Source organism: Anas acuta, chromosome 15 (assembly GCF_963932015.1).
Source record: "Anas acuta chromosome 15, bAnaAcu1.1, whole genome shotgun sequence".
Lineage (NCBI taxonomy): Eukaryota > Metazoa > Chordata > Aves > Anseriformes > Anatidae > Anas > Anas acuta.
In genome coordinates, this window is record NC_088993.1 from 7,674,385 (window position 1) to 7,697,740 (window position 23,356).

Sequence of the window (23,356 nt, forward strand, 5' to 3'; positions counted from 1 at the left end):
TAAATGGTTCTCATCTTGGCTGGCCTTGTAGATTATCTCTCTGAGAATGCTGACTCCCCTTCTGCTTTTCTTCACAGCCAACAAGACGTCAGGCCTTTCTGCGAAGTGTCAGCATGCCTGCTGACAACAGCCGCGTGCCCTCCTTGCCTAATGAAGTGAGGAGACCGGTGCTACAACGACAGACCTCAATCACCCAGACCATCAAGAGGTGAGATACCGAGTTCACGCAGCCTGCTTTAGTGGATTCTGCCGTTCGTTGCAATTCTTTATTCACAGGCCTCTGATTGTCCCATTGCCTGGCACTTATATGGCATGTTGTCAAAGCAGGATTAAGTTGTCTCCCTTGTTGTCTATCATTAAGTTGTTAAGAAGTTAAACAGGATTGGACCCTTGGGATCCACCGCTGGTTGCTGGCCTCCAGCCAGACTTAGTGCCCGGCTCACCACCCTCTGGGCCTGCTCATTCGGCCATCTTTTACCCACACCTCAGTGTCTGCCCATACATCAACATGGCCTGAGAGCAGGCCTCTATGGCTGTTTGTGCCAGGACAATTAGGCAAGAGTACGTCAAGGATGAGAGGACACCCTGTGACAGTGCTGCCCGGGCCCTGACAAGAAGCTCTGTGCAGAGGGGCCAGGGCAGCCTCCTTCCCCAGAGGTGCCTCTGACACGTGCTGTGTGTGTGTAGAGCTGCATAGGGCTGAGAGGTGTGGGAGACAGGAATCACTTCAGTGCTGGGGGAACAAATTTGCCTCCAGCACTACTACACTGTAAGACAAGGCACACGGAGCTACGGTGAGCAAGGAGGGAGTGCTAGGCAGGGGTGGTGAAGCTCCTGCCTAGCAGCAGAGCTATGGACAGGCATGTGCGGGTGGTGCACTGACAGACCTGTGCCATGTCCTCTCTTGCCTGCACAGGCTGTAATGGCAATGCCAGGGCCCAGGTGGTGGCTGCATCCTGTGCTTGGTGGTCTGGGTAGTAATTCTGTAACCCTGAAAGTACCTGTGGTCCCACAGGGAGTGGCCTAGGAGTGCACAAATGGTTTTGGAAGGCTGGTGAGTCTCCTGCTCACAGTACGAGTGTAGGGGGTTGATGCCATTTAGCAGTGCAGAGTTGTCTCAGGCTGTTGTGCAGTGTGAGGGGTGGCCAAGTCTATCTTCCTCCTGGAGGAATCAGCTACACGTGATTTTTGTAGACTGATGTGGGTAGGGGGGCAGGTGCAGCAGTGGGAAGGACTTTCCAAGGGGCAGAACTGCAGGAAATGCACAAGACCTAGCACTAAAAGGATGAAATAATGGACCAGAAACAAAGGCAGGGAAGTGCAAAGTATCAAGGAACGACCTAAAAACCAGTGAGGTATGTGATGAAGAATTGCAGACCACATATCCATAAAAGTGTCTCTGGGATTTTTTTTTTGTGAGTCCAGAGAGGGTGACTTCTGTGTTTGCTACTTAATGCAGCCCCAGTTATGCACAGAATGTGAAACTGTTCTGACAACAGCACTCTGTACCTTCCTGTTCACATCTTCTTGGAGGACACAGATCAGGTGTGAGCCTAAATTCAAGAGTGTATGGTCCAGAATACAGCATGGTAGTAATTTAAGTGCAGGAATGGAGCATCTAATACTCCTTCCAGTCTCCTACAGCATCCAAGATATCCAAGCAAGGCAGTAGGTGTGGCACAGATAGACTTGTGCCCCAGGTAAGACCCTGCCAGGGTCAACGAGAACAACCCCAGAACATTTCCAGTGGCATCAGATACCTGTATCCAAGCAGAGCATATCTCATTCTGCTGACATCTGCATGGTTTCACACTCTAGTATCTGAAGCCAGACAGTGGCTTCACAGCCTGGTGGGCTCTTTCCCTTCAGCTCTCTTTTCTTTGCAGCAGGCAGGTACGGTTTCAAAGGAGTCAGACCCTGCCCGTTCACGGGCACCGGGTGGGCAGGAGTTCCCTGAGAAAGCGGCAGTCCCTGCCCCGATCGTTCTTCAGGTACTGGTAGAACCGAGTGTGCAACCTACCCCTGCATGTGTGTGCAAGGGCTGCTGTGAAGTGCACAGACTCTGGCTGTTGCTGAAACCACTTTGCCTTCCAAGGCCCGGCCAGGAGGCCTGCAAATGGGTGGCAGGGAGAAAGCTCACATGTGTGTCTAACAGAAAACGATGGTCACTCCTACTAAATGTCTAGGCAGCTGTCAATATGTAGCATGGGACTAACAAACCGTCCACTCGCCAGCCTCACTCCTTCCTGCCTCTCCTAACAAGCTGTCAACCTCCCGGTGTTCACCATAACTGTAATATCTCCCCAGAGCAGCCACAGTGCAGTCTGTCTTTGCCAACGTTACTGCAACACGTGGAATATGCGTATATTGTCCCCAAAGCCTCTTGGGAGCAGAAGAGGAAAGAGATGAAGCTGCACCAAATGGATGCTGGTTACATCGGTCTGAATGTAGCTCAGAGCTGGTTGACATCGTGACTTTTTCTAATCCAAATGTGACTGTCTTCTTTTTGAGGTGGAGACCTTCATTTACGTAGCACCAAAGAGATGAGCCACTCCAGGAGTCCGGGGCACAGTGGCCATCGATCACCAACCCCAGACTGGAGCTCAGTAAACCGTGACTGTGCATGGCAGGGACTGGACCTGATGCCCAGGTGTCCCTTCTCATCCTACCTTCCTCACTGCTACCCTTGGCCAGGTGGCAGTCTGACACTGTGTCTGCCTTCGCAACTGCTTGTGGTTGGGCTCCAACTGTTGGAGCTGGTTAGCTCACAGCAACAGAAGAACAAGAGCCAGCCCCTGATGTCAATTCATTGCTGGTTATAGTGCCCCAGGGTGTCTGTAGGAGGTGATGGGGCTCCCCAGCTGGACAGAGCATTCGTTGTTTTTCCAGGGTGCTCCAGATACCATAAACTCTGTTCTAAGGCTCTCATGGACTGTCTTGGCTATGATCAGTAGGACAGATCTCTGTGCTGGCACCGCACCAGCAGTGGTCCCTGGCAGTTCAGGAGCAGTACTTGCTGCGCAGAGGGGCTGTTATAGTGCTTGTCCTTCCGTGCTAACAGGAACAGAATTTGAGAGCTCTGAGGCACTGCTCTTTCCACAGTGGGCTAGTAGGGGCACAAACAATTCTTTCCTCTCTCCCATTGAGGAGTGGCCCCTTGTCACCCAAGGCCACCTTGGTGTCGAAATGTCAGTTATGGAGGTCTGAGATGTGTTGTAAGAACATTTTGTGGTGTGTTGTGCCTGTGCATCTGCACAGCCTGCGTGTTACCTCTGTGCTGTGGACTTGGTTCAGGTGTTTCAGGCCAGGCACTTACCCTGAGCCCTTCCACTTGGAACAGGGACAAAGATTGCTCTGACAAGCTGTGGGTCTGTGGGAGCAGAGCAGTGGTCTGAGCTGGGAATAACCCCTTCTTTGAAGTCTGTCCCCTGTTGACTAGGTGGAGGCATTTGGAGAAATCTGGCTCAGTGAGGTTGGGTAAGATCTAGCAATGGCCCACTTGACTTTGTGCCCACTGAAGGGCCTGTTCTGGGTCACTGGAAGTTGGAGAAGGCTGCGGGCAATGTGTGGTTGTTTGCATCTGGAGTCTTTAGCTGGAGAGACTGTGTTTTGAATTTGTGTCTTTTTACGTAGTGTCAGGACACCTTCACCTGCTTGCTGATGGTATCTTTGTTCTGTAGGGTGGAATAAGGAAAACACAGGGCTAATTTCCTGCCTCCAGTGCACTGACTCAGTTCCCCTGCGTGATGTAATTCTAGATTTAACCTACCCTTTACTCCAATGTATGTTTTGATACTCCCTTTGTGATTTGTGAGGTCTTGCTTCTCAGCAGCTGGAAATCCTACACCTGAGCAGGGGGCCCGAGGCGAGGGTTTCGGGTTTGGCTTGGAAGGACTTTCAAGTTTCAACACCTGGGCCAGACAGCTGTAGGCTGACACAGCTTGCCATCTTCTGAAGCAGGATTAACCACCGTGGGAAAGGCCTGGCAGGGCTGCCATGATCTCTGTGTGTTTAGGATACCAGCTTCTCCCGCAGTATTTGAAGTAGATTGTTGGTCTAATTCACACTTATCCCTCTCTACCTTCCTTGGGATTTTGCTTCTGATGCAGTGGGCTTCCATGACAGCAGCCCCTTGGCAGCATACCTACTTTGTGGCTGCAGCATTGTGCTCCTGTTTCTGCCACCAGCAGCATGGGGCTACGTGCACCCGCCTTAGCAGCGAGCAGGACCACAGCAAGCATTTGCTGTTAATGTTAATTTTGAGCAGGATGGAAATCCTGCAGCATGAGAAGGAGAATTTGGGGGTATTCTGGGGGTGTGGCGGGCAGCTGGGAGAGACCAGTGAATTCTGGTGGCCACTGGGACATGACACAGAGCCATGGAAAACTGTAGTCCCACAATGGGGGACCTAGAGCTGGCCTGAAGATGGTAAGTGTTTTCTGTAGATGGGTTTTAAAGAAAAATCCATTTCACCAACTTCTTATGTGAATTTCTGTTCCATCTCTTCTTCTTTCTTTCTAGGAAAACTCAGAACTAACTGTTCATTACACACATTGAATCTCTTGTTGTTTTTCTTTTGTCTCAAGAGAGAAAATAATGCCGTTGATGGTTGAACACTTCTGGCCAGCATATATCAGATTGCTAAAACTGGCTGAGGACAGGCTGTGGGATGCTCATGGGGAAGAGTTCTGCCTACATTCTGATTGGGGTTGGCTGGAAGTGACCACCAGGGGTTTTGTCTTTTCAATTGCATTGTCCAAGCAAACATAATGCTCCTGTGTACTTGTATGCTGACATCTTTCAGAGGCACAGCTGACTGGTTTGGAGTAAGCAAAGACAGTGATGCTACACAGAAATGGCAGAGAAAGAGCCTTCGCCACTGCAGCCTGCGGTATGGGAAGCTGAAACCTCAGGTCATCCGGGAAATGGACTTGCCCAGTCAGGACAATATTTCTCTAACAAGCACAGAAACCCCCCCTCCACTCTATGTTGGGCCCTGCCAGCTGGGCATGCAAAAGGTGAGTAACCTGGGGTAGTCTCAAGGCCATTGTGAGCTTCCTGCACAGTGTCTCTGCCACTTTTAACCCATCTGTTGGCACAGTTCTACCTGAACATGTCTTCTCCCAAAGAGCTACAGTCAGTGGCTCAATGTCCAGATGGAAACCAGTAATAAGTGGTGGCCATCAAGCATCTGTGCTGGAACCAGTACTATGTAGTATCTTCAGGAGCCAGTCAAACATGCTCATTTAGCAGCATTTGAGAACTAATCCGTAATATTCTAGCTCTTTCCTTTGCTCCATTCACTACCTTAATCAATATGGTATCAGGGCATCAGTGAGCACTGCTGCAACTTGAACAAGTGGGAAATGAATTTCTTCCCAAGCAAGTTAGTCTGTGACCTGAAGCCTGCCTGCATCACTGAAACAGAGGAGAATATTGTGCATCTTTCAGTGCAGTCTCACCTTGCTGAGGGCTTTGGTCCCAGTAAACTCAGAAATATTGTTGTGCTCCATGTAGGCTACATTAAATCAGAACGTGGTTTCAGTAGGTGAAACCCTATACAGCTTCCTGTTGAGTGTGCAACTGTGGATTGAAAAAGGGTCATAAAACATTAGGATAAAGAATAGAAGTCATATGGAAACCGCAGCTGTGGTGATGTAAGGATAGAGGTAAGTATTGTAGCTGAAGGCAATATTTTCAGTAGGTTGTGTTTGAAAGAAGTGGCAGCTTTGGTCTGAAGAATGCCAGAGAAGGGCTTGTAGCTCCTGGAAGCTTGCCTGCTCTTTTCCAGCTATTATGATAAATGGAATCAGATGAAAATGTACAGTAAAGCTTCACCAGGATACTGTTTAAGTCCAGTGCTGTCCACCATCAGAAAGGAAACGAGCTCTATAAAGGACATGGTTGCACTCAGGGATTTCTTAAAGTCCTGCTCATATATCATACTATCTGACTGCAGAGTTCCGTGGCACAGAAGATGAGTGAAAGCAAGAGCTTAGGAAGGGCTGAAGGAGATTTAGAGTCTTGTGTAGACGTCAGGAACATTCTGGGCAAAAACGATCAATACCACTACCACCAACCAAAAAACCCCACTACCACCATCACCAAAAAAAAAAGAAAAAAAAAAGAAAACAAACAAACCAAAAAACCACACACACAGACACAAAAAAAAAAAAAAGTACAAAAACAAGTTGGGAGAGGTTTGAGGAGGATGTGGGTTTGGGACTGAGAATTAGGGCTTAGCTTGCAACAGGTTACGATTTATCTCCCTAATGTAGAATTGCTTGCTGTTTCTTCCAGCCTGGTTCTTGGCTGATCCCAGGAGTCAGGCCACTGTATGGTTTCAAGAGGTGAGACCATGGAGAGCTGGAGGGAGAAAGGTTTGGTAGACAACAGCTGGGGGTAGGTGACTAATGGGCTTCCTCTCTGGGCAGATCATAGACCCTTTGGCCCGGGGCCGAGCTTTCCGTATGGCTGATGACAATGATGGCTGCAGCATCCCCCACACGCCGATCACGCCAGGTGCCACGTCGCTCTGCTCCTTCACCAGCTCACGCTCGGGCTTCAACCGTCTCCCACGACGGCGGAAACGGGAGTCTGTTGCCAAAATGAGCTTCCGAGCAGCTGCAGCTTTGGTGAAGGTACTGTCTGGGGGAGGGCAGGATCAGCCTGGCAGCAAGATGGGGCCCTGCGGTGCAAGGGGAGTGGGAGGGAAGGAGCTGTGTGTGCAGGCCATTGGTCCTGGAAAAAGTACGTTCTGTGAGTAGAAAGGATGTGGGAGGGCAGTGATGGAGGGGGAGACACCAGGACATGTCCTGTTTTGTTTCAGCCATCTGTCTGGTGGGCAGGAGTAGAAACCAGGGTGCTGGCTGGGCTTTGGTATATGTCTTGCCCACCTTTTATCAGCCTTGGGGCTTTGATTCCCACAATCAGCAGCCTTAGAGGGTTCCAGCAGGTCCAGTTCAGCCTGCCTGGACCTCTGGGTGTCTGTCTGCACCTGCTCGTGGCACAGTAGAAGCACCTGAGCCTCTTGCAACGCAAGGCTCTTCGTCCTGCCACGTCTGCTTTTCTGGGCGTCCCATATGGGGGCCCAGTAGCCCTTTTGCTGTGGTTGGTACCACTGCTGTTTGGTCAGATGTTGTTGTAGAAGCCTGTGCTACCAGCCTGCATGGGATGTGGGCAGTGTGGCTTGAGAGGTGGGTTAGCACTTGGAGGTGTCACCTGGAAGGTGTTGCACACCAGCAGGTCTGCTGTGCTCCACAGGCAAGCGTGACGGGGTCAGCGCTTGGACTCCCCGCATCCTGTCCGGGTGACACTGCATGTGCCTGGGGCTCAGGTTTCTGGCAGTGATCTGATGCCACTCTTGCTGGCTACAGGGGCGCTCTGTGAAGGACAGCACACTGAGGAGGGCTCAGCGGCGCAGCTTCACCCCAGCAAGTTTCCTGGAGGAGGACACGGTGGATTTCCCAGATGAGCTCGACACTTCTTTCTTTGCTCGGGTGAGAGGCAGGACGCTGATGTGGCTCTGGCTCCAGAGACAGCATGAGGCTGTAGCTCTGGCAGGGCTGTATGTTGCAGGGGGTGGTGCTGCTTTCTCTGGGGGCTGGTGTCTCAAATGTGATACTCACCCCCTTCTGATGGGACTTCTGTGTCTTTGCCCAGGAAGGAGTCCTTCATGAGGAGCTCTCTACGTATCCAGATGAGGTGTTTGAGTCGCCATCAGAAGCCGCAGTCAAAGATGTTGAGGTGAAACCTCTGGATCAGACAGATCTCACAGGAGGTGCCTTGGACAAAAACGAGCTTGAAAGAAGCCACTTGCTACTGTGAGTATTTTCTTGGAAGCCGAAAAAGCCTAATGTGGGGTGGTGGCCAACCCATTCAGAGTGGGACCTTCGGTGCTAGGCAGCTGGTGGGGCAAGACCATTGCTTCCTGCGCGAGGGAAGGCAGGATCTGAGTGCTACAGGTGTTTGGAGCAGAGCTCAAAGAACAGAACAGTGGTGGGTTTTCTTTAAGCCCAGCTTGCTTCTCTTGATATTTTGGGTGAGAGACCACCTACCCCAGCTACCCATGAAAAGTGACTCTGAAGCCACCTGTCCAGTAACTTCCCACACTGGTGTGATGTGTTCTGGAGGCTGTGTCATGCCGTGGGCAAACAAAAGACGTCAAATCAGCTGAGGATGCTGGGGGCCCAGCCTTCAGCTATGGAGAATACAGCAAAGATGAGAAAGCTGTTGCTACAGACACCAGGAACTGTTGTCTAACTCCAAGGAGTGGTGTGAAGCATTGCTGAGTGTCAAGCTGGGCTGCATTCCTCACTTGAAACCAGAAAAAGGTGTGGCACTGATGCCGAGAGCCTTACAAATATGTGGGTGGTACTGTACTGTACGCCGAGATTTTTTCCACCTGAGTAACTGGTACTGAGTAATTGCTCTGTGTCGTTTCCGAGTCAGCTCTGGCTTAGCTGGCAGCTCACCCCAGCAGAGAGCTCTGCTGGGTGTGAACGTGTAGCAGACAGGGAGGTCCTTGTGGTTCTGCTGTTCGCAGCCCATCTTGCTCTGTTGGTGCTTTCCTTCAAGTGTTTCCAAGTACTTGACTCACTCTTCATGTAAGCAGAAGCAACGAATGGTGTGAGCTTATTGTCTTTCCTTTGGGATGGCCTCAGTCTTTTTGGCTCCATTCATATCTCCTCAAATAGTTGTATTTATTGAAGAAAATAACGCTTCTTCCACACTTCAGAAAACAGCATCAGAATTGCAGTGTGGTGTCCTTTTAGGCGATCAGGTGTTTATTCTGGCATAGGCTGATAGCCCAGCACTGGAAATACTGGGAAAAAGCATGTCAGTAATGCAGAAACTACTCTAACCTCATCCTAGTGCTTGTCCGTACTTCAAAGCTGTCCTGACCTCTCCAAGATGCTCTGGTGATCTTTCAGATAAAAAGATGGTCAATTGGTTTCTCTGGTCACTTTTGACAACCATTGTCTCTGTGCAGACAGGAACATTTAGGATACCAGGGAAATTATCTGTAGAGACTAGAGCATATATAGGGGATGTGCTTATTGTGGCAGTGAGCAAGAGTGAAATGGTAGGTAGTGTGTGTGTGTGCCTGGTTCTCAGTGCTGCATACCTGAACTCCAGACTGCTCTTTAAGAGCCATGAAATACAAAAAGCATCTGAAGATTGTGCAGACTTCCAGAGCAGGTGCTATTCATCAGTAGCTTGTGCAACCTTCATTCATTGCATACTTTATTTTGGTAAGAAAACATTCCTTTAGACAGGGATGCCTGGGATTTTTATTGTGTTGTTGAAGCCTGGTTTTGTTTTTCTCCCAAGAAATGCATGCATCAGTGCAAATAGAGGGAAGAATGGAGGACAGGTCTTGAGAGGTAACTGTCTTGGTCTTGGATTCCTGCTCTTCTCCTCTGTCTGGTTTAATGGGCATGGGATTTTTGACTTGCCAGTCTGATCACAGCAAAGTGCTTCAAGGGTGGGGATTTCCACTGCTGGGCTAAACTGCACTTCCATTTTGTAGCAGAGAGCAGAATGAGAGGAATGAAGTAGAAGAGGAAGTGTATGAGGGTTAAAGCAGGGTCTTTGGGCTGCTGGCCCTGGAGATGCTGAGGGTGTAGTTGTGGATACAGCACGTGGCTTCCATTCCTCTCTATCTGTTTGCAGAAAAGATACTTCTTAGTCAAAGATCAAGCTGAGATTGCAAGAGGTGGTCAAAATCATCACAGAATGCCCTTCTTGCTCCCTGATGCAGTATCAATGCTAGGAGGTTGGAAACCTTGTCTCTCCAAAATGAAAAGCTCAGTAATGCCTGGCCAGAGCCTCCCTCATTTAACTGGTTGCTGAGACAGTTCTTTCAAGCTGTGAGAGCTCCTCACTGGTGGGGCTGAGTTTGGCACAGCTACCTTGTGCCACCTTCTGTGCATCATCCCGTGCTTTTGTCAGCTGGGGCGTTGTAACACTTGGAAATACAACTTCCACTGCAGAGCACCTTGCCTGCCATCAGCTGCTGTTCAGCCCGGCTGTGGTGGGACAGACACAAGGTGTGCTGCCACCAGAGACCAGAGAAGCGCTGGTCCCCGTTACTGTGCCATAGAGAAGGAAACCATTGTTGTCCCACTTTTTATTCCAGCCCACTGGAGCGAGGCTGGAGGAAGCAAAAGGACGGGGGCCTGGCACAGCCCAAGGTCCGCTTGCGGCAGGAGGTGGTGAGTGTCAGCCCACAGAAGCGTGGCCAGCGCATCGCTGTCCCTGTCAGGAAGCTTTTTGCCAAGGAGAAGCGGCCCTATGGCCTGGGGATGGTGGGGAAGCTGACAAACCGGACATATCGCAAGCGCATCGACAGCTACGTGAAGCGGCAGATTGAGGACATGGACGATCACAGGTGAGAGCTGCAGTCCTAGAAGGGTTCCCGATACAGCTAGCATGGGAATATGAGTGCCATTGCCTCTGGGTGACTCAGGGAACTGCCTGGGAGTTGTGGGGCGAAACCTGTGCCTTGAGTCCTCCCCCTAGTCTGCATCCCTGAAGCACAGCACTAAACTGCAGCTGACAGCAGCATGTTGGCATCACTGTGCACTGGGAGTGTACCCTACTCCTCCTGTTGCTTTGGGCATCTGTGTCTCTTCCCCACCACTACTGTCCTGTTATGAGCAAGAAGGCTCAGGTATTCCTGCCTCTCATCATTTCCCTAAAGTCATTACTTCAGCACATGACACGTTTGGGCATCAGGCTTGTGTGTTCATGGATGGTTTTCTTGGCAAAGAGTGGCTTGCTCAGTGTTGTGGGGTAGTCAGAGTAAACAGGGGCTGTCTGCCAGCAAGATCATTGCCCCCAGTCTTGTGCATCCCTAGACGATCTTGGTCCTTGTCCCCAGAGTTTGCCAAGGTACCTAGGAGAAATCAGCAGCTTTTCTCCTGTGCTCTGTGAGTAGATGTAACATGCCTGGATTTCTGCCTCTGATCTTGTCCCTTTACCTCCATCCAGGCCTTTCTTCACATACTGGGTCACCTTTGTGCATTCACTCATCACCATCCTCGCTGTGTGCATCTATGGTATTGCCCCTGTGGGGTTCTCACAACACGAAACTGTTGATTCAGTAAGTAACTCACCCTGACATGCCTGGAGTGTGATTGTGTCGCAGCCTTCTGCTACTGGTTCTGTGTCAGTCCTCAGCATAATGGCTACTTGCCTGAGGCTTGCCTCTGGGCCTGCATGCAGCATCTCTGTGAGCCCTTGTGCTGCCTGCTTTCCCTCCTGCAGCCACATTGCTCCTGACATTGAGCTCTTTCAGGTGGGCTTTTGACACAAGGCATGGTGGGCTCTTCCCAGGTTCTGGCTGTGTCTGTGCTGAGAGCCCTTTTGAGCAATGTACTCCCCTCCTGGTGGAGACCAGAAGGATGCTCATGGTAGGGAAGTATTTCAAGTTAGTTAGGTTTTTGCAAGTTAGTTAGGTTTTCAAGTTAGTTAGGTTTTTAGTTAGTTAGGTTTTTGCAACAGCTTCAGGATTTTGCTTCTGCCAGGAGCAAAACCGACCTGTCTGACTTTACAAGCTTTGAAGCTATTTGTAGACTTCCCACATGTTGTCAAAGGTCTCTCTCTGAGGTACACATCTCTGTAGCGCCATATCCCTGCTCTGTGCAGGGGATGTCCTGGATTACTTCTCACCTACAAGTCTGACAGCTTTCAGAGCACTGTCACCAGCATCTGGACCCGCATTGCTGGCAGCTGCTGCTTGTGTTTCTGAGCTGTGTGAAGCTTTCTGCAGGACCTCGGCCATCCTTGGGAGAGCATGGATTTTCCTGAAAGTTGAAGTAGCTAGTAGCAGATGATTTCAGTTAAATCTTTAGAAAAAAGTCCCCAGACCTGCTATCCTGCAAAAGACCAGTTTGAGAGAGCTGTATACCCAGTCATCTGCTGTGGGGATTCCTGCTCCTCCTGGGAGCTGTTTTCACCAGTCCTTGCTGCTTGCCCTGCTGCCCCTGCAGGCAAGAGCTCATGGTGCTCTCACTTTCTCTCCTTGCAGGTCTTGCGGAACAGAGGAGTTTATGAAAACGTCAAATACGTTCAGCAGGAAAACTTCTGGATTGGCCCCAGCTCAGTGAGTGTCATTGGCTGGGACATTTGGTGGGCTGTCAGGGGGATACGTGCTACACTGACCTTTCTGGGGCCATGGGCAAGGAAGTCCCTGGATTCTTGTTCTGGGCTCACTTCTTTGTGGCAAATATTGAGAAAAAACCTGATGTGTGTTGAACATCATTATGCAGGTCTTGTCCCTGGCCCTGATGGGAGTTCCCCCCACCCCAGCCTGCTCTGTCCTGATCAGTCCTTACCTGCACCTCATTTGAGCTGAACTTTTCCATCTCTCTGCCAGGAGGCCCTGATCCACCTGGGGGCCAAGTTCTCACCATGCATGAGGCAGGACCAGCAAGTGCACAGCTTCATCAAGGCAAAGCGGGAGAAGGAGAAGCACTCTGCTTGCTGTGTGCGAAATGACAAGTCGGGCTGCGTGCAGACCTCAGAGGAGGAGTGCTCAGTGAGTGTGGTGGTCCCTTCCCTGCTGTTCCTGCAGGCTCAGGGCCATTTCTGCTGATGCTTTCTCCTGCCCTGGGCTTCACAGTGACACCTCTCCTCTCCCCTCTCCTGCAGTCCACCCTGGCTGTCTGGGTGAAGTGGCCCCACCACCCCAGCACACCGATGCTGGCAGGAAGCAAGAGGCAGTTTGGGTCAGTTTGTCATCAGGACCCCAGGTAGGTCATGTTGAGCCCAGCTGCCGACCTGGGCACACCAGGGCTGCTGTGACAGTAGAGGCAAAGGTCCCAGACTAGTGCTGTGATGGACAGGGCAGCAGCTAGTCTGGATACCATGAGATGTGTGAGCTGTGATGTCCTTGCCTGCCCTGATGGCTGCAAGGGAGGCTGAGGCAGCTCCCTCCTCTAGAGCCTCCCAGGGTATGCTCATATTTGTGTTCCCCCCATCCCCATTGTTGGCTGCCCATCTACACCGTGGTTCGTTCTGAGCTGTGGGCTCTTTTCCTGTCCCTCTCCTCCTCACCTGCTCCCCCAGCTCCCTGCACAGGCTCCCTCCCTGGGGGACAGCAGCGCCGTTCCCAGCACAACTCTCCCACAAAGCCCTGGCAGCCACCAGGTGCTGCAGCATACACTTGCCCTTGGTCACCATGGGCTGGTGCAGGCCTGAGACCAACTCAGTGCCCATCTCTGGGGTTGTGTCCACCTGGAAAGGAGCCAGGCAACCTCCAGTTTGCTGCTGGGCAGTTTCCTGCTCTCTGACGGCTGCCTTTGTGCTGGAGCCATGACCTCTGCTCGCTGGAAGCGAGCTGTGGCTTTAATCAGCACAGCCTTGGCTGACCTGATATAGTGCGTTACCACCCCTGCCAGGGACAGAGGGGACCTGTGGGAGCGTAGCCTGGGGTGCAGGGACAGCGTGGTGTACCGGGGAATGTCATTTCTGTGGGTGATCTTTGCTTCCTGTTGCTGCAGAGTGTGCGAGCAGCCAGCCTCAATGGAGCCGCACGAGTGGCCGGACGACATCACCAAATGGCCGGTGAGCATCGCTGGTGGCACAGGGCCTGTGCTGGCATCTGGCATTTCCACCCCACTGTTCAGAGCCACAGCACTGCTGTTGGAAGCAGTATCTGCTGCAGCCTCCTGCTCCTTGTCACAACCACCAGGTCAGGGCAGCAGTTGCTTTGTCAAGCCAAGGCTTGAAGCCCTCCAACTCCAAAGGTTTCCCCCGTACCAGCTAAAGTCCTTCCAGGGTAATAGGATGATGGAGACTGACTCGGTCTCAGAGCTGTCTTGGTTGCTTGGCAGGGAGGGGAGAAGGTGTTGATTTAGGCTCCAACAGCTCAGGCAGATGGGGTGTCAGGCACCATCTTGCTGTCAGAGGAAGGCCTCAGGAGGCTGTGTCTGTGGGACTGGCTTCTTCCCAAGCAGCTGTTTTGACCTTCCCCAGGCAGCAAGGAAAATCACGACTGTCTAACTGAAGCCTGTTGTCATTTTCCAGATATGCACAAAAAACAGTGCTGGAAATTATACAAACCACCTTCACATGGACTGTGTGATTACAGGCCGGCCCTGCTGCATTGGGACCAAAGGAAGGTAATGAGTTTTGCCTGTATGGAGAGGGGCTGGGTAGCAGGGTGAGAAACAGAGGTCCCTTTTGGGGTTGTAGACGAAGCCATTTGTCCTCCTTGGGCTTCCTACATGCAGCCCAGAGCCCTGCTGGGAAGGGGAGCCCAACAGGGTCTTGAAGACAGAGCAGGACTCAGACAAGCGCAGGATAACAACCAGCCTGATTCTTTGGTGTGGCAGGGTATCTCATTCAATTGATCCTGCAGTTTGGAGGGACTCAAAACCCTGGGAATTAAATATTTCTTTTGGGGAGTTCAGTGCTTTTTCTCAGGAATGGCCAGCGTGTTCCTAACAGGCTACATTGGCCCAGCGTGGTGCCTCTGAGCACTCAAGGAGCTGTCAGGAAATGACTAACTCTGGGGTTTGCCAAGAAGGAAGATGTTCTTCCTCACGTTGCTTCTCAGCTTAAGTAGTTGCCTAGTGCTTGGACATGGCTTTCCCTGCTGGGAAGAAAAATCAGTGCTGCCCCAAGGGGTTTCTCTGTCCCAGAAGTCACAGCAGGACACTCCTGGCTTAGCCCCTGCCTTTCTGCGCTGTCGGCGACTGGGGCACAGGGCTTGTAAGCCCAAGAGACACAAATTCCACAACCTCCAGTGTTTCTTTCTCAGCTGTAAATAGCTCAGCTTTGGCACTTATTTTGGAACCCTTGTATGCAGGGCATTAATCTAGGGGGGGAGGAAGCAGGGGGTGACTCAGACTTGTGTTTGGGAGAGGCACAGGGTATGAAGTGGCAGGTATGAAGAGTGGCACCTGACTGGAATGGGAATGCATTAGTGCACCTGTTGCAGCGATGCTACAGCACATCAAGGGCTGCATCAGTTCTCATAGACAGATTTGGGATGAGATGAGGAGGAGTGGGTGTCCAGGGACGACACTGTGTCTTCCACACACGACTGTGACCGGTCATTTCTGATTTTGATTACCTGTCCTTCTTCCAGGTGTGAAATAACTTCCCGGGAGTATTGTGAATTTATGCGGGGCTATTTCCATGAGGAGGCAACGCTTTGCTCTCAGGTAAGTGCAGACTGGGGTTTCGTATGGCCATTCCTGTTCCCCTTAGCAGCTTGGCAAGATTTGGGAGTGACTGTGGCAGTATGGGTGGGAATCTTGTGTTCTGCCCTTAGGCTGAGTCCCACTCTGAGCGCAGGGGAAGTTGCTGATCCAGAATGTAGTGGCAGAGCTAGCTGCATCTGTCCTTTTTGGGAGACCAGTTTAGAACTTGGGGCTGGTAGCCACAAAAGCCCAGCACAGGACCACTGTAAAAGCAGCAGGTGAATGCAACCTTCCTGCTCCATGGGTGAGCAAATGGGGATGCATATTGTGCATGTGTCAAGGTGATAGATTAGGGCCTAATTCTGCAATAAATTATGAGTGGGATCATGTGAATTGGTGTCAGAGATGAGAGTTGGGACTTGATATAGCAGGGAAGGGAAAGGCAAACCCCTTTTTCAGAGCTAGCTGCAGTCTCTGACTTTGGTAACTGGCTGTGCCAGGTGGTGCTGGCACACCTCATGACCCCTCTTTTGCTGCCCTAGGTTCACTGCATGGATGATGTCTGTGGACTCCTCCCTTTCCTAAATCCAGAAGTCCCTGACCAGTTCTACCGCCTCTGGCTCTCGCTTTTCCTGCATGCTGGGTAAACACAGGTGCAAAACTTCCAGTGCCTGGGTGGGGGAACCATGGGATTGCCATGAGAGTTGTTCTAATGCTTTCTTCCTTGGGAGACAGTGGGGGGCTGAGTTTTTGTGCCCGCTGAGGTTTGCCAGGCTGCGTTTGTTGGGAGGGATATTACAAGGTGTGGGCCAGATCAGGTGCTTTCAACAAGACTTGGAAGAGAAGACAAATGAGCACATTGGGGAATTCAGTGGCTGCTGCTTCAGCTCCTGTACTCTGATTTTGGCAGGATCCTGCACTGCCTGGTTTCAGTCTGTTTCCAAATGACGATCCTGCGGGACCTAGAGAAGCTGGCAGGGTGGCATCGCATCTCTATCATCTACCTGCTCAGTGGCATCACGGGGAACCTTGCCAGTGCTATATTTCTACCCTACAGAGCAGAGGTGGGTCTCCTACAGGCTAGGGTCCTGGCAACTTGCCCTGAATACAAGTCTCTTCATACCTGTGCCTCTCCGGCAGAGAAATAAGAGCTGCACTTATCTCTGCAGCATGTGGATTGTGCAGATTTGTAGCTAGAACTCAGCACCACACTGTCACCTAGCTGCCAAGCAGTAACACCCCCCAGAGTACCCTGGGCTTTCCAAGTGACTGACCCGTTCTGGCTCTGGGGAGATGGCTGCCTCTTGCAGTGAATTGGGGGTGTCGACCAGATGATGAGGCCTGTGGTAGGCTGGGAATTAAGATCTGTAGCTGGTGCCAGAGACCCTCCACATGCAAGTGGCAGGTAGGAGAGGGTGTGGGCTAAGACCACAGCTTGCCTTTCCCACAGATGGTCCAGGGCTGTCCCTGATCACATTCCACAGCCGGAGAACTCTGATGTGACCATCGGCTTCATGGGTTGGACCTGGAGGACCATCTTCCAGGTCCTTCTGTAAGGAAGAGTGCATGGTGGGTGAGGGAACCAAGGAGATGGCCTGTAAAGACCTCTCCACTCTGGTGACTCAAACCAGATTCACCCTCCTTAAAATGAAAATCTGTTCTGGCCATTGATGGCCTCGCACCTACCTTGATCCTCATGTCAAACCAGGCCTTGAACCCCAGTGTCAGGATGAAGTCTCACGCTGCGGCATCTCTTTCCAAAGTAACACTGAACAAGGAGCTGGTTGAATGCTAAGTAACTGTAATGGCTGGAGCTGGCTGCAGAAGCCAGGCAAATGGCATGTACCTGATGTTACTTCTTAATGCTCTTCTTCTGCAGGTTGGCCCTGCAGGATCCCAGTTTGGGATTCTGGCCTGTCTCTTTGTGGAGCTCTTCCAGAGCTGGCAAATCCTGGCACGCCCATGGAGGGCCTTCTTCAAGCTGCTGGCTGTGGTGCTCTTTCTTTTTGCCTTTGGCCTCCTGCCTTGGATCGATAATTTTGCTCACATTTCAGGATTCATCAGTGGTTTCTTCCTCTCCTTTGCCTTCCTGCCCTACATTAGCTTTGGGAAGTTTGATTTATATAGGAAGCGATGCCAAATTATAGTTTTCCAGCTCATCTTCATTGCACTCTTCTCAGGACTTGTGATTCTATTCTACTTCTACCCCATCAAGTGTGAGTGGTGTGAGTTCCTTACTTGTATACCATTCACAGACAAATTCTGCGAGAAATACGACCTGGATGCACAGCTCCACTGAAAGGCAAAGACGGGCTTCTCGAGCAGGCACTGGAGATGGACTGTCTTTGCATTTGCTGTGCTAGTTCCATATGGACAAAGCTTCTAATCCAATGACACTTCTAACCCTGCCCGTGGTTAATTTAAACTGTCTCTTTAGCACTCGGCAGGCATGTTTTGCCTTATCTCAGAAGACTCTGAACAGAACGTTTGTGCCTTGTTCAATTGTATTGAACCTTTTCTGCTGCCATTATTTTTATTACACTAGTTTCAATACTACATTTTTAACCAGAATTATTTACTACTGCTGAGGTGGTGATTAAATGGAAAGGTAGCGTTTTAGCTACTGTTAATTGTTTTGCATAGTCTGTGGCTATGTTTGTTGCTTTATTTCACCAGTGTTGTTTCATACACCAGTAGGACGCATGCTTTTCTGGCACCCAAAATACAAGGACAGATTTGCTAATGGAAATCACAGAATCAGAAAGGTTGGAAAAGACCTTCACCATCATCTGGTCCAACCATCCCCTAATAATAGTGTCACCTACTTAACCATGTCCCTAAGCACCATGTCCAACCTTTCCTTAGACCCCCTCAGGGACAGTGACTCCACCATACCCTCCGGGGGCAACTCCTTCCAATGTCTGACTGTTCTTTCTGAGAAGAAAAGAAGAAAAGGCCTCATTTCCAACCTAAACTGCCCCTGGTGCAACTTGAGGCTGTTCCCCCTAGCTCTATTGCTAGTCATCTGCGAGAAGACTCCAACCCCCAGTTCCCTACTACCTTTCAGGTAGTTGTAGAAAGCATTAAGGAGAGAAATAAGGGCTTTAAATGCTTTAGAAAACTAGAGTCTCTTTAATCACAGTGCATACAACTCAGAGGAAAACATTTTGAACAGTGACTGCAAAAACATGTAGGAATTTATATTCAGCTGGAGTTTGCTTCTCTGAGAAATGGTAAGATCTTTTCCTCTAGGAGAGTGCTGGATCTAGTGCCTGGTCGTGGTAGAGCTGGATTCTCTGCTCTCTCTGTTAAAGAAAGAACGTATTTGAAAGTGGTGGTAATAACTACATGATGGGCTCTCTTAAATGCACAGTACTAGAAGAATCAAGTGCTGTTATAGGTAACTGCTAGGTGTGCGCACCATGGGGTAGACAGATCTCTTCTGTCATGGCACGCGCTTCACTACACTGGATGCCACAGATGCGGCAGCACTGAAGGAGGGAAAAAGCTACTGTGGTCACAAAGTGACAGTTTCCAACCCAGCCAGCTGGAGCCACAAATCAAAGAAGTGTTTCAAAAAACTGCACTTACCACTGCTTTTTGGTGACTGTTTTTAGGTGATAAGGAGAGACAGACAATTTTAAACATGCTAGGTTTGGGAGTGTTGACCACCCCTTGTGTTTGTGTGCATCACTGCAGCACGGTACCACAACTCCGCTGTATACTTGGGCTACATACAGGTAAATATACACGCTTTCTGTAGTCTTAAGTGCATCAGTTGCACAAAAATACTACAGCCAAAAGTTGCCTAGTGCCTTCTGAGAAGAACTCAGCTCAACTCAAGGTTTCCATAAACTGAGAAAATTGAGAAACAAAAGCTACATAGCACATAAGCAGAGGTGCCTTTTGATAACTCCCAACTCACAGTAATTGAGGAAAATGGCTCAAAATACACCCAATGTGGAACAACAGCAACATTTACTTGTGTTTGTGTATATGCACCCATGGGACACTTCTGTTAACTGCAGGTGCTCTGAAGGATACAGGAGCATTAGGAGCAGGTGGAAGAAGAGTCACTTGGGTGTAATGAGACTCACAGGAGGATCAAATGAACTGGATGGTGGCAGTCACCTGTAACACAGAGACCTCTTCCTAGGCATTAGTTAACAACCTGCCACATCTGTGACAGTGATTTCCAGAGATTGATCAAGTCTAAAAAAAAAAAAAAAAAAAGGCAAGGTCCCAGAAGCAGTCATGAGAGCAAACAAAGGACTACTGTATTTAAGGATTCTCAAGACACTGGGGGAGCAGAGACTAACACGTAATGTAGGGGTTAGAGATGCACCATTGCTAGCACTTAGGTATTGCTTCTGCTGGTCCTGATGTGGTTTGTTAACCAAAGTAGCTGAATCATCATTCCCTGCCCTAAAAGAAGCACAAGCAACACAATGAGAATGTGGAAATGGACCAGAGCCAGGGTGTGAGCCTAACGTAGCCATGGACATTTGGGAATGCTCTGCTGTACACTGGAGAGCAGCACCACAAGCTGCTGTAAGTGAATGCTAAGGCCCTGGGAAGACAAAGCTGAAGAACTGGTAGCTTGTAATGGATATTCAGGACTTACCTGACAGGTTACTTTCGAAGTTTCTTAATGAAGCTGACCTCATCCCGGTTTCTGATGCCATACCTGAACAGAGAGGTGTGCTGTTACATGCCAGTTCTCTGGAAACCACAAACTTTGAAATCCTATAGCCTCCTTTTCCCAGGGGAAGATGGACTCCTAATGTGCTCTACTGCAGGACAGTTGAAAATTCTCACCTGTGTAGACTGAACAGGATCTGATCATCTGCCTTTTTTACTGCAACACCTCAACACAATGTCTGTCACCGATGGCTCAGTCTTTCAAGGACACCTTTGATTAGGTAGGGCTGTCTTTCTAGGGACTCTCATTCCTGCTGAGTTTGTAACACTTCAGACAAGCTTTTCTTGCTGGTGCGCATGAGGGCTGATATAACCAGCACTTGCTCTATGCAGCAGCTGAAGTACACAGAAGTACCTCCTGCCTCCTTGCCCTGAGAACAGGCACAGAGGCGTAGCAGTGGTTTGTCAGTGTTGTTACAAGGATTGTCTCTGATGTGCGGCTGAGCGGGCTTGCCATTCTTTCAACCCTTCCCCATGCCCTTCTACCTTAGCAGCTCTGCCACCCTCTGTGAGGGGGTCTGAGCACTGGCACAGGTTGCCTGGAGAGGTTGTGGAGCCTCTGCCCTTGGAGGTACTCAGAACCCAGCTGGATGCAGCACTGAGCCACCTGCTATAAGTTACCATGCTTAAGCAGAGGGTTGGACTGGATGACCTCCAGAGGTCCCTCACCCCATTCTGTGCCTTCAAAAGCTCCATCTGATTTCCTTTAGTGTTTAGCTGTTCTGCAGAGTTTAGCGTGCCTGGGCCAGGGACAATGTTTGCCTGCCTTGCTGTCATCCAAATTGGACAAACACCCTCATCACAGAAAAATCATGGCTGAAGAATTACCCAAGGCTTTCCTGCCATGCAGCTGTCCTCTGCTGGGGCCGTGTCCCACCTGCATGAAGCTCTGCTCCCACATTTTGGAGAACCTGGCCGAGCTGTGGCACAGAGGTGCACGCCAATCCCCCCCTGTGCTCACACCTCGAGTACAGCCCGACTATCTGGGCCCACCCAGCCCTACAGACGCCAGAAGCGCCTCACTCACTCTCTCAGCTTCTTTCTGTCATCCGCCAGTTTCTCTCCGCCGTAGGTGAGGTGGTACGTCCTCCATATGTACTTCCTGGGGAGAAAAAAACAAAAAAGGTTCAGCGGGAGCGCCGCGGGCGATCGGGGCAGGGCTGAGGCGCGGGGCGCCGCTCACCAGCTGAGGTGCTGGGCGCCGCCCTGCCGCGCCTGCCGCAGCTGGACGTGCCTCCGCAGCGCCTTCTTCAGCTCCAGCACGGTCGCGTTCTGCACCACCACCACGGCTGCGGAGGGGACAGCCCCGTCAGCGCCCCTTCGGCCCGCAGACACCCCCCAACACCCCCCCACAGAGCCCGGCCCCTGACGCACGCATGGTCTCGCCGTCCGCCTTGCAGACCCGCACGGTCATGGCCTGCCCGTACTCCAGCGCCACCTGCGAGCCGATCTCCTCCGGCGTCACCTGCGGGGGGACGAGCGGGCGGCGGGGGGGCCTCGGGTCAACCGCGCCGCTCCCTCGTCCCGTCCCATCCCCCTGAGCCCTCCCCAGCCCGGCCCCACCTGCGGGGGGAGGTCGCAGAGCAGCGGGTCCTGCACCAGCCGCGCCAGCGCCGCCTGGAAGAGCTCCAGCACCTCGGCGTGCGCCAGCTCCTCCTCGGCCTCCGCCATCGCTGAGGCGGAAGGGGCGGCGCGAGGCGCGGGGCCCGCGATGTTGCTGTTCTGCCCGGCCTGCGGCAACGTGCTGGTGGCCGAGGAGGGGCCGCGCTGCCACCGCTTCGCCTGCACCACCTGCCCCTACGTGCGCAATGTGACGCGGAAGGTGCCGGGGGACAAAGGGGTCCGGGGGGATAAGGGGAAAGGGGAAAGGAGGGGGGAGGGGGGTGGCCGCGGTCGGCCCAGACCCCGCTGACCGGCGGCGGCCCGCAGGTGACGAGCAGGAAATACCCGCAGCTGAAGGAGGTGGACGATGTCCTGGGCGGCGCCGCGGCCTGGGAGAACGTGGATTCCACCGCAGGTAGGGGCCGTGATGGGGGGAGCGGGGCAGGGCCGGGCCTCGCCTCGCCTCCCCTCACGGCCCCGCGCCCCCCGCCCCGCAGAGCCGTGCCCCAAGTGCGAGCACCCCCGCGCCTACTTCATGCAGATCCAGACGCGCTCGGCCGACGAGCCCATGACCACCTTCTACAAGTGCTGCAGCCCCCAGTGCGGCCACCGCTGGAGGGACTGAGCCCCCCCGGCCCCCCGGGGCCGGCCCGAGCTGAGGGGGCCCCGGCCTGGGCCTACCCTGGGGCCCCCTGCTCGTGGTGCCGGGGCCGGGCTGGCGGCGGCCGCCCTCGCAATAAAGCTGGCGGTGAGTGGAGATCTCGGCGTCGTGTGGTGCTTTGAAAGCCACTGAGAGTGAGGCTGCCGTGGAGAACTGAAAGAGGAGAGGCTGAGCCAGTGCCACGATGAGAAATCGGTGTTTAAGAGGTAACTGTAGTTAGCTGAAGCTCTCTGAGAATACTCGGCAAAGGTTAGGCCAGGTTCAGGTGCTGTGGAACTGACCCCCACACGCAAAGCAAAGGTAAAATGTTAGCCCTGGAGCCTTAAGGGGAGAAAAAAAGAAGAGAGGCCTTTTTCCCCCCATGGGCAAACCAGAAAAGTTCTGTTTGAAATCTTGCAAAAGCTAGGAAGGATGCATGGAGCCCTTTGGACAGTTAGAGGCCTGGCTTGGCTTTTACAGGAATTTCTTTCAGAGCGAGAAAGAAACACAGTAGGATCAAGTATTGCCTTCAGCTTAAGGTTTATTCTCAGCTTAAATGTATTCAAAAGTAAAAATAATTTAAAAAAAAATTGCTTTCTTAAAACATGATGGAGTGGAAATTATATAGCGTTTAATCTGCATTAACACCTGTTCTTAAGTTTAGATCTTTTGTATGTTTTACTATCTTTTATCTATTATACATGGATAATCTGCACCCATTTATTCCAGTTAACTTCATAGGGGAACACTCTTCCCAGCCTGAGAGTACAGTCTATGGTAGGCTCAAAGTATGTTGTCGGGGTTTCACTCAGTTTGGGATTGTTTATTTGTTCTTCTATGACTGGCTTAGAAAAGAGAGACACCATGGATGGCTTTTTCAGGTGGAATCGTCTGATGCAACCAAGAGCTTCAAGACCCTGCAGAAAAGTTCACATTTTAGCTGAAGCAGTTGCAAAAACAAACTGAACAACCCACCCACCCCCTCAAATCCTATTCTACATTTAGTGTTCCCAGAAACATTAGGCAATTTATACCGAGTGGTTTCACTTCCAGCCCACAGGAGGACACAGCAATGGCAAAGGGCATGGCAAAGATTACTGCACACCAAAGAAAATTCAAATAGCTGGATATACCCTCATTTGTCATTTTGCTCATCAGCTACTGTATCTCTTGAGGATAAAAGCCTTTCAGTATAGCAGTTGATGTCTGAATACTAAGAACACACTTTCAGTTACAGCTCTGAGTTGGAGCTGGTATA

At 51.3% G+C, this 23,356-nt stretch overlaps 4 protein-coding genes across 13 annotated transcripts in view; 2 read left to right on the forward strand and 2 right to left on the reverse strand.

Annotated features, from left to right (window-relative positions):
• Window positions 1-17,797, forward strand: part of RHBDF1 (rhomboid 5 homolog 1) — a 34,908-nt gene extending 17,111 nt beyond the window's left edge. For 3 of the 5 annotated variants that reach the window (XM_068699054.1, XM_068699057.1, XM_068699058.1), the window contains exons 3-19: window positions 78-208; window positions 1,887-1,991; window positions 4,805-5,018; window positions 6,435-6,641; window positions 7,377-7,499; window positions 7,663-7,823; window positions 10,142-10,393; window positions 10,996-11,107; window positions 12,035-12,109; window positions 12,383-12,544; window positions 12,658-12,758; window positions 13,509-13,572; window positions 14,035-14,129; window positions 15,101-15,176; window positions 15,698-15,798; window positions 16,066-16,219; window positions 17,035-17,797. In XM_068699054.1, the coding sequence (XP_068555155.1) occupies window positions 78-208; window positions 1,887-1,991; window positions 4,805-5,018; window positions 6,435-6,641; window positions 7,377-7,499; window positions 7,663-7,823; window positions 10,142-10,393; window positions 10,996-11,107; window positions 12,035-12,109; window positions 12,383-12,544; window positions 12,658-12,758; window positions 13,509-13,572; window positions 14,035-14,129; window positions 15,101-15,176; window positions 15,698-15,798; window positions 16,066-16,219; window positions 17,035-17,454 (2,553 nt within the window). In that variant the 3' untranslated portion in view covers window positions 17,455-17,797. The remainder of the gene's footprint in view (window positions 1-77; window positions 209-1,886; window positions 1,992-4,804; window positions 5,019-6,434; window positions 6,642-7,376; window positions 7,500-7,662; window positions 7,824-10,141; window positions 10,394-10,995; window positions 11,108-12,034; window positions 12,110-12,382; window positions 12,545-12,657; window positions 12,759-13,508; window positions 13,573-14,034; window positions 14,130-15,100; window positions 15,177-15,697; window positions 15,799-16,065; window positions 16,220-17,034) is intronic. The other 2 variants (XM_068699055.1, XM_068699056.1) reach the window with 2 other exon arrangements.
• A 461-nt stretch (window positions 17,798-18,258) lies between these two features.
• On the reverse strand, window positions 18,259-21,553 carry SNRNP25 (small nuclear ribonucleoprotein U11/U12 subunit 25). 5 transcript variants are annotated; one of them, XR_011101591.1, is made up of 8 exons: window positions 21,420-21,553; window positions 21,231-21,321; window positions 21,040-21,145; window positions 20,884-20,958; window positions 19,780-19,842; window positions 19,475-19,580; window positions 19,200-19,367; window positions 18,259-18,451 (listed from the first exon to the last, which is right to left on the reverse strand). XR_011101591.1 is itself a non-coding variant. In XM_068699065.1 (6 exons), the coding sequence occupies exons 1-5, from the start codon at window positions 21,525-21,527 to the stop codon at window positions 19,788-19,790; spliced, it is 435 nt and encodes a 144-aa protein (XP_068555166.1). In that variant the 5' UTR covers window positions 21,528-21,553; the 3' UTR covers window positions 18,259-18,460; window positions 19,780-19,787. The 5 variants fall into 5 exon arrangements, 1 of the variants encoding a protein (XP_068555166.1); XR_011101589.1 differs by lacking the exon at window positions 19,475-19,580 and having other exon boundaries at window positions 19,200-19,286; XR_011101590.1 differs by lacking the exon at window positions 19,475-19,580 and having other exon boundaries at window positions 18,259-18,460; window positions 19,138-19,286.
• Window positions 21,546-22,215, forward strand: POLR3K (RNA polymerase III subunit K). The gene is made up of 3 exons (XM_068699066.1): window positions 21,546-21,678; window positions 21,786-21,873; window positions 21,956-22,215. Exons 1-3 carry the CDS (start codon window positions 21,568-21,570, stop codon window positions 22,081-22,083), a joined length of 327 nt encoding a protein of 108 aa, XP_068555167.1. The 5' UTR covers window positions 21,546-21,567; the 3' UTR covers window positions 22,084-22,215.
• A 399-nt stretch (window positions 22,216-22,614) lies between these two features.
• The window catches only part of GTF3C1 (general transcription factor IIIC subunit 1), a 42,268-nt gene continuing 41,526 nt past the window's right edge, over window positions 22,615-23,356 (reverse strand). For both annotated transcript variants that reach the window (XM_068699044.1, XM_068699043.1), the window contains exon 37: window positions 22,615-23,015. In XM_068699044.1, the coding sequence (XP_068555145.1) occupies window positions 22,794-23,015 (222 nt within the window). In that variant the 3' untranslated portion in view covers window positions 22,615-22,793. The remainder of the gene's footprint in view (window positions 23,016-23,356) is intronic.